The sequence below is a fragment of the Spinacia oleracea genome, chromosome 5 (assembly GCF_020520425.1).
Source record: "Spinacia oleracea cultivar Varoflay chromosome 5, BTI_SOV_V1, whole genome shotgun sequence".
Classification (NCBI taxonomy): domain Eukaryota; kingdom Viridiplantae; phylum Streptophyta; class Magnoliopsida; order Caryophyllales; family Amaranthaceae; genus Spinacia; species Spinacia oleracea.
In genome coordinates, this window is record NC_079491.1 from 28405716 (window position 1) to 28420033 (window position 14318).

Consider the following 14318-nt stretch of genomic DNA (forward strand, 5'->3'; position numbering starts at 1 on the left):
TTTGCCCCCCTTCTACCTCTTTATTACTGAGTTGCCATTCTCTCCTAATGAAACCACGTTAGCTTCTCTGCCCAGCTTTCTCATTTGTTTTCTCTTTTTTTTCTCTCTCTTCTTCCTGGATCTTTCTTCCTCCAACTTTGTCTCTGCTCTCTTCCGATCTTTCCTTTTGCTCTCTCTTCTCTTTCACTGCATTTCAAATTTTCGCTGCTTCTCCTTTCTCTTGTCTTCTACTTCCGATCTTCACATTCAACTCCATGTTTTGGAGATCTGAAATGGAAGAGAAGGAAGAAGAGGAACCGATGTGGAGTATTTCTCATGGATATAGGAATTTGTTTAATTCTTCTAATCTGATCTACGAGTACTCTACACAGAATAATTCCTTCGATGTTGGTGTCGGATTTGACGGCTAGGGTTTTCGATGAACTTGATACTACAATGGCGGCTAGGGTTTTTGATGAATCTTCTACTATAGCTGGTGGTTAAGGTATACAAATTTCGTCTTTGTCTTATTTTTTCTTCAATTTGCCCGATTTAAATTATTTTTCTGGTTTTTGGTTTATGGATTTTGTTGATTTTTTCGATTAAATATAGGGTTTAGTTGATTATTACTTCTTAATTTATTTATGGGTTATAATTTTTTGATTTTAATTTTCCGTCTATGAAGGGGAAGTTTGGAGTTGTTTGTGTTATTTTGTTGTTACTTTGAGAAGTCTAAGCTTGATATGACTCACCACTGAGGTTTAGTACTTACTCCCCTCTTTTTTATGGGTATGAAATTTTGGTTTATTGGTGTTAAGAATTTGAATGTGTGGATTTTTCTATGTTGAATTGCTTGAGGCTGGCTATTGTTCTTGGTTTTTATTTGATTGTATGTCGTGTTGCTACTGTTTGATTCTATTTTGTTTGTTGTTCTATCACAAAACGCGTACTCCTTCTGAGTCTCCTTTTTCTGGATTTTCCGAATTAGGGTTTTGTTTCTTGGGTTTAACTGTTGATTTTATTAAATTATGGCTGGTTTAATTGAATTGCTAAATTTACTATTTCAACGTTCCTTTTCCTGCTATTTTATTTGATTTTTGGTTCTTTTCTTGAACAGAAATTCAAAATGGTTTCTGAAAGTTTCTCGTGCTCCTCCTGCGGTAAACAAAGTAGAATGGCATCTGGCAACAAGTAAAGCTGCACGAATTTTGTAGATCAAAGAACATTCATCTATCTGTAAGTTCCATTTAATGTCTATTTATAAGGATTAAACATATCATATGCCTTATATTGGAATCATGGATGGCCTTATTTGGTTTCCTGCATTCTGCTATTCTGCTATTCCCACAATCAACTTGCCGTTTGAAATCAATTATGTGAAAAAAGAGCCATAGCTCCATTACAGCTATCTTTAATGGAAAATTGAGAACATTAAATCTAGCATACCCAAAAGTAACAACACTCTTTTTGGGAGTCAATTGTTGTTCATCCTTTTTAGTTTTCTTTGTTAGAGATATGTTTTTTACATAGTGTTTGAGATCCTGTTAGGTTACGAGTTTAATTCTTTATGTAAACTTGTAACTTCAAGTCAGTGCAAAATATGTCTGCTGCAAAGGACCTTGAGGTATATTTGTAGTCGTGTTGTAGTCTTTTGAAATTCTTATCTGTGAGGCACAATTGTAGGTACGTTGGGAACAAGTCACCGATCCACTTCACCAGGAAGTTTTCTCAAGCACCGGTATGATTGAAGGATGAAAGCTGATTCGGAAAGAGAAGGTAGGTTACTGTTGTCTATCAACGAGTCTTTGTGATATAAGTTTGACTGGCCTGAAGTGTCTACATTAGCTCTCTTTTTTTTGTTGATTAATGTTCCACTCATCACTTGTGTTGTCAGTCGTCCTATGGCTTTGTGGATTACTATGATCGAAGATCAGCTTCTCTTAATATTGTCAGTCTTAATGGACGTCATCTGTAAGTATGACGTGCGGATATTTTATTAGTTAAATTTTCTGATCATATAGCTTTTAGGTGAGCTTTTTTGTTGTAAATTTCAGTTCTGGACAACCTATCAAAGTTAATTGGGCATATGCGAGCAGTTAAAGAGAGGACACGATGAGTACGTGGCGCGTAGATGTTTGTGTCCGTGGTATTCTTTGTTTGGCCATTTCATTTATCCTATATGGATTTGTATTTATAATGGATCATGTTTTCTACTTTCCTTTCAGATCATCATGACGTACTTGTTGGGAATTTGAGCCTTGAGGTTACAGATGCTACATTGTTCGCATGCTTCTCTCCTTATCAAACCTGCTCGTAAGATGCTTTTCATCCTCCGAGCTTACCATTTAGGCAGCTTTTTCTCATATCCCAACTGCTGGTGGGCACTATGAATCTGATTTTCTCTTGTTCATTGCAGAGATGCTAGAGTAATGAGGGATCGGAAGACTTGGGCGTTCCAGGGGTTTTGGGTTTGTTTTATTAGAAGCTAACAGGTATGATGGAGTAATTGTTTTGTGTATTTACGTATTTAATGGTATGTTTGATAATCTATTTGATTTCCCTTTTGTATAAGAGGAAGGTGGAAAATTAAGGTGATCTAATGACTCTACTAAGTAAGATGGACAGGTGGGCTTAAAGATGGCTGTGGGCCGGGCCGGGCCGTGCTTCGTGCCGAGCCCACGGGCCGTGGCCTAACCGTGTCGGGCCCACGCCAGGCCCACGTTGTTTCGTGCCGTACCGTGCTGGGCCGAAAAGTTAAAAATAAGGCCCAGGCCCGGCCCAAGCCCATGTGCTTTCGTGCCGGGCCGGGCCGGGCCGTCGTGCCTAAGGCTAATTTGGCTAAATTTAACGTGCTTTGTCGTGCCGGGTCGAGTCGTGCCGTGTCTTGTCGTGCTTTTTCCAAAAAAGTAAGGCCCAGGCCCGGCCCACGACTACGTGCCCGTGCCGGGCCGTGCTTTTTGCGTGCTCGTGCCGGGCCGTGCTTTTTTCGTGCCGGGTCGGGTCGGGCTTCGGGCCGGGCCGGCCCACAGCCATCTTTAGGTGGGATGTATTGTTTAGTAGAAGACTTAAAATGAGTCTGATGCATATTAGAAGAGTTTTAGTGACATTAGTTGATCAACGTAATAAGGTGTGGAAGAAAATAGAGATATATACTACTGATTGCTGACGTAAACCCATGTTTCATTTGTAGATGTACAAATTCACTAACTTTTAGAGTTCGACATTATATGAGTTGGCCTAAGACGAACAAATGAACAGTAAATTGGTTTTAAAGGCACCATCCCCTCAATTACATGAATCTCGTCAAGTACTTTAATTTGGGGCTTTTATCTAATGAATTGTTTTAGCTTAATTGTTCTTCAATTTTTATTCTTGAGATTAGATATGTACAATATATGTAGGCTACGCTAGAATTTGTATGTTGATCATGATTTGAATATGTCTTAGCAAGTTAACACTAGGCTTATAAAACATGTAATAAGTTTAAAATCAGCCCCTAGGTCATTTAGTTAAAAAATGGGAGCGAAAATGCCTTAGTTTAGCCTAAATATGACCTATATTGACCAAATGAGTCTTAAATGTGTATAAATAGATTAGAATGAGTCTTAGAAATCTTGAATGTGCCACATAAAACATGTAAACGGTTTAAAATGATAAGTTAGGTTCCTTAGCTCAAAGTTGGGCGAGAAAATGCCATTTTAGGCAAAATAGGACCTATAACGACCAAATAAGCCTTAAATTTGAATAAATATATTTGAATGTGTCTTAGTAGTTAAAACTAATCTTATAAAACATGTAATAAGTTTTAAATCAGCCATTAGGTCCTTTAGTTAAAAATTGTTAGCTTAAATATAACCTATATCGACCAAATAAGCCTAAAGTTTGCATAAATATATTAGAATGAGTCTTAGAAACCTTGAATGTGCCACATAAAACTTGTAAACGGTTTAAAATGATAAGTTAGGTTCCTTAGCTCAAAGTTGGGCGAAAAAATACCATTTTAGGCCAAATAGGACCTATAACGACCAAATAAGCATTAAATGTGAATTAATACATTTGAATATATCTTATAAAGTTAACACTAGGCTTATAAAACATGTATTAATCTTAACATCAGCCCCTAGGTCATTTAGTTAAAAAATGGGAGGGAAAATGCATTAGTTAAGCCTAAATATGACCTATATCGACCAAATGAGCCTAAAATGTGCATAAATACATTAGAATGAGTCTTAGAAACCTTGAATGTGACATAAAACATGTAAACGGTTTAAAAAGGTAAGTTTGGTTCCTTGGCTCAAAGTTGGGCGAGAAAATGCCATTTTAGGCAAAATTGGACCTATAACGACCCAATAAGCATTAAATGTGAATAAATACATTTGAATATGTCTTAGAAAGTTAACACTAGGCTTATAAAACATGTAATAAATTTAAAATCAGCCCTTAGGTCATTTAGTTAAAAAATGGGAGCGAAAATGCCTTAGTTTAGCTTAAATATAACCTATATCGACCAAATGAGCCTAAAATATGCATAAATATATTAGAATGAGTCTTAGAAACCTTGAATGTGCCACATAAAACATGTAAACGGTTTAAAATGATAAGTTAGGTTCCTTAGCTCAAAGTTGGGTGAGTAAATGCCATTTTAGGCAAAATATGACCTATAACGATCAAATAAGCCTTAAATATATCTAAATACATTTGAATATGTCTTAGAAAGTTAACACTAGGCTTATAAAACATGTAATAAGTTTAAAATCAGCCCCTAGGTCATTTAGTTAAAAAAGGGGAGCGAAAATGTCTTAGCTTAGCCTAAATATGACCTATATCAACCAAATGAGCCTAAAATGTGAATAAATAGATTAGATTGAGTCTTAGAAACCTTGAATGTGACTCATAAAACATGTAAACGGTTTAAAATGATAAGTTTGGTTCCTTGGCTCAAAGTTGGGCTATAAAATGCCATTTTTGGCAAAATAGGACCTATAACGACCCAATAAGCATTAAATGTGAATAAATACATTTGAATATGTCTTAGAAAGTTAACACTAGGCTTATAAAATATGTAATAAGTTTAAAATCAGCCCTTAGGTCATTTAGTTAAAAAATGGGAGCGAAAATGCCTTAGTTTAGCTTAAATATGACCTATATCGACCAAATGAGGCTTAAATGTGAATAAGTACATTAGATTGAGTCTTAGAAACCTCGAATGTGCCACAGAAAACATGTAAACGGTTTAAAATGATATGTTTGGTTCCTTAGCTCAAAGTTGGGCGAGAAAATGCCATTTTAGGCAAAATAGGTTATATAACGACCCAATAAGCATTAAATGTGAATAAATACATTTGAATGTGTCTTACAATGTTAAAACTAAGCTTATAAAACATGTAAAAGGTTTCATATGGTGGCTTAAGTTATTTAGTTCAAAGTTGGGAGCGAAAAAGCTATTTTAGGCTACAAATAATGTCTTGACTTAATAGTTAAGAACGATGGAATATTGAATCAGTAATGAGCAATCGTATGAAGTAAGATAGAAATTAGAACTACAAATATAGCAAAAGTTCCTTATTTGTTATGCAAGTTGGTTTAATATATTTGTTTTGTATGGGTGATAATTATTTCAATTCTTGTAGGAAACCTACGAAAAAAATAAGGCCTTATATCAGGTGATTGAGTACGACAATAGTCTGTGTATAATCAATAACTGTAGGACAGACAAGTTTCTTGCTTTCTTGCTTCACCATTGATCAACTAAGTAATCATGTATCTTTTCTTGCAGAGTTGTAAGTTGCCACAAAGTTGGGCGAGGAACCATTACGACTATTCTTTATGCTATTAGGCCGGTCGTGTTTAACTTAGTCATGTATTTTTTTTTATGCTTAGCCATGATTTCTATATATGTAACCTACATCAAGTAATCAGCGGTGTTTGTTTTCATGCTTTCAACCATTTCTATAGAGTAATTAGGATTATGATTTGTATAGTGTTCCGGAAAATAGTTTTTTATATCTTGGGGGAACGTGCGCGCTAGCGCACGTTCCAACAACTAGTACTTAAAAGGTTATCATAAAGGAGGAATCCAAAGAGAAGATAAAAAACGGACAACACCAAGAATCGATCTCGAAACCTGCCGGTTTTCCAAAACCGGCCGGTTTTCGGTTCACTTCAAGAAATGCTTTTTAAGTCCGATTTTCAACTTACGCTCAAAACCTGCCGGTTTTGGAAAACTTGGCAGGCAGATTTTGAGAAACCTGCCGGTTTTTCAGGTTTTGAGCGCTTTTCCATCTTTAAATTCCAACAAATATGTCCAGATATGTTCATATAAGTTCAAATAGGTAAATTTCAATCAAAATTAGGTGAATCAAACAAATGTTTAAGGGTTGTATAGAAGAATGTACGAATACTACATTATTTTCACAATGTTCTACTCACTTACGGAGTACTATTTATGGGTCAAAGTAAATAAGTTTCGCCGTATTTTGTACCTTATACTCCTACCATTCTATTTTAGTTGACATTTCTATCATGTTTGTCAACGAGTATTTCGATCATCAATCGCTTTAATTGTCAATGGGTAAAAATTATTGGGCCCTCCAAATTTCGGAGACCCTATGCTATTGACCAGGATACACAGGATCTTATCTAGCCGTGCACACTAGTAAATAATGAAGAACAAAATATGAATTTGAGTCTGATAGAATATAAAACTAATCTTGGGGATTCAACCATTAGCTTAAGCTTTTGGTTGAGTTGGTCCTCTGACATGGTATCAGAGCCAACGTGATGCAAAAGTCAAGGGTTCGAATCTCATTCACCCCTTTCATCTTGGGACTTCAACCATTAGCTTAAACTTTTAGTTGAGTTGGTCATGTGACAAAGTCTTAGAAAAAAAAAAAAAAAAAAAAAGGGGATGAGGTTGTTTTTGAGAGCCCGTAAGGGCCAAGACCGTGTTTATAAAATTGTAAGGGCGATGGCGTCCTTTTCGTTTGCTCTACCGACATAGTAGGGTCGTAACCCAACCCGTTTCAATAACTACCCATTTACACAACAAAAACATGAGCAAGTAGATTCAGTGGGCCCAGAAATGCTTACATGTCGAAACAGAATTGATAACGTGTCAAAATACAACAGAAACAATTCGTTTCTCTCTCCTCACCCTTTCACTTTTTCACCTTCCCAAAGAGAGAGGCGCGTGCTTCACACTCACACCTGTCCACACCAAATTTCAGGGGCTTCCTTTCTTCAACCTCGTTACTTACCGTTACCTACTCAACTCACCCTCCTTTTCTCTCTCCCCATCTTTTTCTCTCTCCTCGATTTTTTCAATACCACCAAATTCTACCAATGATGATGACGACTCCCGACTGTTTCTCTCTCACAAACCCTAACCCTAATCCTAATTTGGTGGGAATTTCATTGAAGAACAAGCTTTTGTCGTCGTCTACAATGGCCTCCTTTTCACTTGCTCCGCCGAAATCTTCGTTTTCTCTGCGATTTGAAGCAATTCACCGTTGCCGGAGAACGTTGATGGTTTCTGGTGTGTCGGCGTTGCCACCGAAGGGCCTCCCTGGACTTAGCTTATCGAGTCGCAATCGGCATGTGTCTTTCGCTGCGTCCCACGAAGAATCTGTAAGTTTTTGATGTTTTCTATGCAATGATGATTGCTTTCATTTTTGGTGCTTCATTTGCTTGAAATGTTTGGAAATGTGTGTGTTTTTGTTGTGTTTATTGTGTGGTTGTGGTTAGGATGAATTGGAGAGAGATTTCTAACTGGAAGATAAATACTAATTGGTTCAAAATGTGTTATTATCAGTCTGTTTTGAGTATTTTGATTGAATAAAAGGAGGTTGTTTGGTAGAGAGAAAATGTATTTGGACAACAAAGTTCCAACTTTTTATGAATTTGTTCTACTGTGTAGTGATGTAATTGCGAAATGTAGGTCAATTGATTAATGTCTATACATTTCTGGTATAATGGTGAAAATTTGTGAAAACAACTCCAGGCCAGTTAGGTTGCTCAGGACACGATCATCTCTATCATTCCACCTTGCATAGACTTCCCCACACCCCTAATAAAACTAAAAGGTACTTGTATAAAGGAAAAAGGCAGGCAGGATGCTGGTACTGACATTTGATGTACTTGACAATCTAGAATCTTGAATCCTTGAAGGGTGATTAATTGTCTCTTGTTTAGTAGAGAGGACGGATGTTCGGTGTGTATGATCTTCTTGGGCGCCCAGTAAAATTATTTCGCTAATAAACATGGCAATGTGTTGTGATAACTGAAAAGACAAAGACAGATGAAGCAAATGAGAAGCTAATCGTAGGGAATTTTTGGTTATTTCGAAACTGATCATTTTCCCATACTGATGATTGATGATGTATAGATTTTAAATATGCCAAAATTGCATAGGCTGTAGTGCCAGGACATTGTGTTGAAAATCACATAATATCACTCGTAATGATCATATTCCATTACTACATTTTTTGTTGAATTAGTGCATTGTCATTGTCCAGTATATGCACTATAATATACTCTGTATTATCTTTTCCACTATGCAGCAAGGTGTCCTCGTTAATGTGATTTAAATGTCTGAGGAAATTTATCTCAATTATTTACCATTTCACCTGCTGTGCAAGTGTGCATACAGCTTGTGGTTTATGTTTTCAGTTTAAGCACTTCTTACCTTTGTTGTGCTCATGTCATCATTGTCTTCCTTTGTTGTGCTATGAGGTGTTGCAATGTACTTCCTCCGTTTCTTTTTTGATGCTATACTTTGACTTTTGCACTATTCACATGCTATACTTTGACTTTTGCACTATTCACATGCTATACATCGACTAATGTTTGTGATTTACACGTAAGGAAAAACACAATCATGCATTATCTTGTTAGATTTATCTCAATTCAAATTTTTATAGTTTTACTGATTGATAATGAAAGTTTAATGGATGAATTTATGAGGAAGTATCAACCTTGCATTGATCTCCTCTTTTTGTGTCCTTTATTTAGATATTTTTTCTTTCTTGGAATTCTCTGAATGATCCTTTTTATCGACTTTTAATGATTTAAATTCTCTGAAGTCCTCCGAAGCGGAAATTGAAACGGAGAAGAATGATATTAACAAAGCTGGTGAAGCGTCCCAGGAAGCTTGGGAGCAAGCTCTGGCCTCTTTTAAAGAGCAAGCCTTAAAGCTACAAAGTGTTTCACAAGAAGCTTATGAAGTATATATGAAGAAGGCAGTTGTCACACTGAAGGACACCTCCGAGAAATTGAAGATTCAAGCTGATCAGGCAAGGCAAGATTTAAGTGTTATGACTAAAGAGTTGAGTGAAGAGAGTAGACAATATCTTGCTACAGCAGCAGAGAACTCTCCCGAACCTGTGAAAGATGTAGTGGAGACCTTTGCTTCTGCTCGTGATCTAGATGACGTATCCAAAGTCCGTGATTTCTATATTGGGATCCCATATGGTATAAAATTTACTTGGATTATTTGATAACCGATTTATTTTACTCTGATGTGATTATAATGTCTAGGATCTGCATATGCTGTAAGTCTGGTCTCAGATGGAACTTCCGTAATCCGAACTTGTCAGCTTCTCTGTGCAATTAGTTTTATGACTGTATTTTTCATCTTTCCTCGACTGGTCTCTTATATATTTGTTACATTTGCAGGGACGATTTTGTCAGCTGGTGGCTTCCTTAACTTTATGCTAACTGGAAGCATCTCTTCCATTAGGTTTGGTGTAATCCTCGGCGGTATTCTTTTGGCATTGAGCGTATCAAGTCTAAGATCATGGAGAAAAGGGGAGTTCAGTGATACGACCTTGAAAGGGCAGGCAGGTTAGTATTTGGTAGGCATGTTTTAAATTTCTATGTAATACAACATGTAAAACTTTGGATTTTATTGCTGATTCAGTCTTCTTTTCTTTACCTTGATATTTTTTGGTTACTTGTGTATATATTGTTTGATAGGTTGGCCTTTGCCTGTACCCCTACCCAAACAAGGGGAATAAATGAAGGGGGAACTGCGCCTATAGTTAATCAGACCAACATATTCATCAAACTAAAGCTTGAGATATTTTTCATGCATATTAGTTGTCCTCATCAACTTCAATAGGAATTAGCTTCTCTAGACCATGCAGTGGCTTGGTTCAATTCGTAAGAAATTGTATTTCCAAGGATGTCTATTCAAGAAATTAAGTGATCTGCTTGGTTGACAGAAGCAGAAAGCCCAACTGGCCTGTATATGACCATTTTTAGTTCCCTGCTGAATATAAAGGACGAACACCTCATCGGGAGGAATTTAACTACAATTGCCAAACTATTCTCCAAACTGCAGTCATTGCATTGCCCTCTTGAGGATGCAACAGGCAGCTGCATACTCGCAGCCCACCTGACTATGTAGCAAGTTGAAACTTATTATATTATCACTTTTAGCTCCATCTTTTTATATTGGCCCTGTTAATGCCCAGTATGAAAAGATGTTCTTGAGTTGTTGAGGTCAGAAATACTTTGGGTATTATGGCACCTTAAAAAGCACATCAGAAACCACCTTGGTTACCTGGTCGGGTTGTTGTGGATTCAACTATTCTTAATAGGAGCCATGGTGCCTCATTTCCACTTGCTTAAGTTCTAGGACCGAGCACCTATCTCATGCCTTTTTATAGCAAAGATCATGTCACCTTTAAAACAGGAAGTTCTTTTGATGGGGTTTCTGTGTGTGTGGTTTTTGGGGGGGGGGGGGGGGATCTAAGGACGCGAACCTCTTTTTTGTCTATCCCTGAAAGTAGGTATCAATTTAGGAGGGGTGGGTTGAAGAGGAAGGGCATACTCAACAGTTGGGTAAACTTTTAACATCTCACCCTAATGATATTATGGGCACGGTCAGTATGTGCAAGCTTTAGGACAAATGTGGTCTACAGAAGGAAGAAGCCACTCATAAACTTGCTAATTTGCAAGGTTGGTCCTTTAGTTAGCAATTAGCAAATAAACCTAGCTTTGTACTAGGTTTATTTTTATAAAAAGAATTGTAATTAATTAATTATTTTAGGTTCCTTCTTTTATATGAATTCTTTTAGGTGCTTGCTATGAAGTTTCTGTTTCTTCAAATGATGACGTGTGAAATCCCCGTGAATGCTTTAGTTTCGCATGCAAATTTACTGTTCTAACTTCTAACTTTTAAATGAAGGTAAAAGTTTTCACCTTGTTAGTTGACTGCCTCAAGCTTGCTTATAACAGTTATTTTCCATGGAGTCATCCTTTTCTTCTCCATAATGTTTCCATTCGCCCCTTTAACATGTTTATTTTTGGTTATGCAGCAATAACTACTATTCTATTTTTAAGGGACACACGGCTGGTGTTTGAGGTAAGATTTGGTTATCTTTCCGCTATAGTTGTGCCTATGTTTTGGTCCATTTGCACATTCTACGTCATTCAAAAGTTTATTTCTGAGAACTGTAACCTTTTATTGCAGGGATTGACATTTGCTGGACTTCTGAAAGTGATCATCAGGTTTCTTTCTTATCACTGATCATTTTGTTTCCTCTTTGTTGTTGTAATTTGGTTCCTGTTTCTGTGCATTGCTCGCTCACCACACACCCTCTCTCTTCCCCATTACAAAGGAAATTTTTGTAAGGTCTCCAATTAGATGTTCTTCCATCTCCCTGTCTTGGTTGTGTTTTATGCTTCCAAGCCTTTCATGAAGCTAACCATCAGTTGCTTAGGGCAAATTTCTAGTGTTTTATTCTTCAGTGTTCTTGTAATCTATTACATTATACTAAAACAGACACCAGGAGTGACATATGTCACTTCATGGTGAAAAAATTTCCCGCCAAAAACTTTTTTCCTAAAAAATCTCTACTTTTTATTTTTTAATTATTTTCTATCCCTTTTTTTTATTTGTTGTATTTGTTTATAGATAATGGAAATAATATACTTCGTGTGCCACATAATAATATTTTGCTATAATTTTGGTAATATTTTAGTCAAATATGTTTGTATTAGGTGCTTATAAATGAGTATATTCAAGATTAGTTAATTATGCAACTTTAGGGAGAAAAATATTTCAGTAAAATAATTTTAGAATATTCGTGCATGCGCGGGACCTAATCTAGTGTTTACATAAACTCCTGTCCAAAAACATATTACTATGATAGTGTAATTTGAACTTGCATCATGATAACTAATTTGGGACTGAGGTCTACATAAAAAATGTGGTCAAAACTTGGCTTGAAAAGTACAAATGTCAAATAGAAATCTGTTCTGCACGGAGAAAGTAATACCCATCTTTTGCGGAGTATACATGAAAATAGTTGTGGTGTAGTTCCATTCCATTTTTAGCTTTCTCGTAAAATTGATGAACGTTTTCGTCCTTACCTGAGTATTGGTATGATTATTATGGGCCGAGGAAGTAGGAATTTCTGACAATATTGTGCTATGAACCAATATCAGAGAGAGGTGCACTTTAGGGAGTAGCATTAGGTTGTTAGTTACTTAAAGTAGAATCTCTATAAATAAAGCAAATCGGAGAGAGGGAAAGCATGTTTAATATTGGTAAGTATTTGGTTAGCCTCTCGACAGCTTGGATATAATTTATATTTTCTGTAATTTCAAAATTTTTAATCAATCTTCTTCTCCTTCCTCCTTATAATCTGCCATTACTGGTTCCAAAGCTGTGTTGATACATGGCAAATTGATTACTGTTTCTGATTTTGGATACAATCTTTGTACAGTGGGGCTGTTGCAGCTTTCTTCATATATAGGATTACCTATGACAATAGACAACCAAATGTTGATGGGGAGGCTACAGCTTGAAGCATGAACGGAAAAAGCTGTCGTTTTAATTGTCGAACGAGCTCCATGAAATGGCGTATAAAGGCATATCCCAGAGTTGAATTGAAGATGCTCTGTTGTGTGCAAGATCTTGAAAGTTCGACTATAGAAGCACGTCCATAAATTTTATAATTTGCTGTATCTCAATTTAGGTTTGTTCAAAATGTTATTAAACGCAGGTCTCTTTTAGCATGTCATAAAATAAGCAGGCTGTTGCCGCCCTTTGCTGGCGCATGAAGTTTCTTGCAGTTGATGTTTGCCTATCCTTGGAACATATGCACATCATCAGTTTGAAAAGAAAGGTTCTAGTAGGACCTTGTTCATGATGTATTGAGGATGTGGAAGACATCTGCATAGTGTCAGTGTTCTGAAGGTTTCAACTTTTTGGGAAATGTTGGCTGTCTAAACTATTAGATTGGTTTCCATATTTAGAATAATTGTTTAAATATAATCATTGTCAAAACAGATGCATAATTTTGTATTTCTGACATACAGGTATGTTTTGGGCTTTGGGTTCACTAGTGGGCTTCTTTCCTGGATGACCTTATCCACTAAACTGAACGTTTAAACATGTGAGGGAGTTTTTGGGTGCGAATGAGTTACAACTTTCGGAGTTAAAGGGAAACAAAGTACAAATGGGGATGAGATATTCGAACATGTGAAACTGTACACAGATCCTTATTTTTAAGTCTCTTAATCAATAAGTTAAAACATCATTTGTAAAAGATATACATGGTGTAGATATATGCTGTACGTACTATATGATGTGTCTGGAGTTGTCTAGAAAGGATCATGTGGGATTAACCTGTTTTCACAATTTACTAGACTTTTAATTATCCGTTTGTATATCTGTCCAGATACAGATCCCGATTGAGTTAAACTAATGTTTGAGGTCTAATTTTTTGATTTTTTTTTCACCATTTCAGACTTATATGTTTTTATAACTAGAGCGCTTTAAAAGGTTAGGTCTCTGGGTTAAAATAAATCCAAACTTTTAGTTTTTTCACATTTTATGACTCGAACTTTCTTTTTTCACCTTTTGATATCTCTTTCATACTTCCATATAATTCCAATTTCTAATTCAATTATTAAAACTTATAATCATTAACATAATAAGTTCAAATCGCAATAATAGCAAAACTCAATTCATAAATGTAGCCTATAAACAAATCGCTCTGGGCATTAAACAATCTAAAGAGCTCAATTCACAAATTAATTGTATTCATATTCAGTAAAGGTATATCCCCGCAATATATGATTTTATCCCGTGCACATTAGTTCTATGCATGATCCTATTGATATCTTAGTTCTATACATGTACCTCGATTTTCTTAAAACGATATCATTATAGTACATGATTGAGATTTATGTCCACGTTTATTACGAAGCTATTTTTATGCAAGTTTGAAGAATATTATTAAAGTCCAGAAAATGTAGAAATAATGAAAATCATTTGATTTTAAATGAACTAGCTTTTGAGCCCGTTTATAGAACAGGCAGTTATATAG

The 14318-nt window shown here is 36.1% G+C and overlaps 1 protein-coding gene and 1 long non-coding RNA gene across 3 annotated transcripts; both read left to right on the forward strand.

The window, feature by feature from the left end:
- Positions 1-233: 233 nt before the first annotated feature.
- On the forward strand, positions 234-2292 carry LOC130461877 (uncharacterized). Of its 2 annotated transcripts, none has more exons than XR_008921832.1 (4): positions 234-484; positions 1153-1215; positions 1663-1755; positions 2205-2292. It is a non-coding gene; the product is annotated as an uncharacterized lncRNA (long non-coding RNA). The 2 variants fall into 2 exon arrangements; XR_008921831.1 differs by lacking the exon at positions 2205-2292 and adding an exon at positions 1874-1929 and having other exon boundaries at positions 235-484.
- Positions 2293-7135: 4843 nt separating this feature from the next.
- Positions 7136-13261, forward strand: LOC110806150 (protein FATTY ACID EXPORT 3, chloroplastic). Its single transcript, XM_022011782.2, has 6 exons — positions 7136-7605; positions 9060-9447; positions 9652-9819; positions 11298-11344; positions 11453-11490; positions 12711-13261. Exons 1-6 carry the CDS (start codon positions 7321-7323, stop codon positions 12790-12792), a joined length of 1008 nt encoding a protein of 335 aa, XP_021867474.1. The 5' UTR covers positions 7136-7320; the 3' UTR covers positions 12793-13261.
- Positions 13262-14318: the final 1057 nt, after the last annotated feature.

What these genes read in the sequence shown, in the direction of transcription:
- LOC110806150 (XM_022011782.2), top strand. Translation starts at nt 7,321, where the DNA reads ATGATGATGACGACTCCCGACTGTTTCTCTCTCACAAACCCTAACCCT. An exon ending in CTGCGTCCCACGAAGAATCT is followed by an intron (nt 7,606 to 9,059) that starts GTAAGTTTTTGA and finishes AATTCTCTGAAG; the next exon opens with TCCTCCGAAGCGGAAATTGA. An exon ending in GACCTTGAAAGGGCAGGCAG is followed by an intron (nt 9,820 to 11,297) that starts GTTAGTATTTGG and finishes TTGGTTATGCAG; the next exon opens with CAATAACTACTATTCTATTT.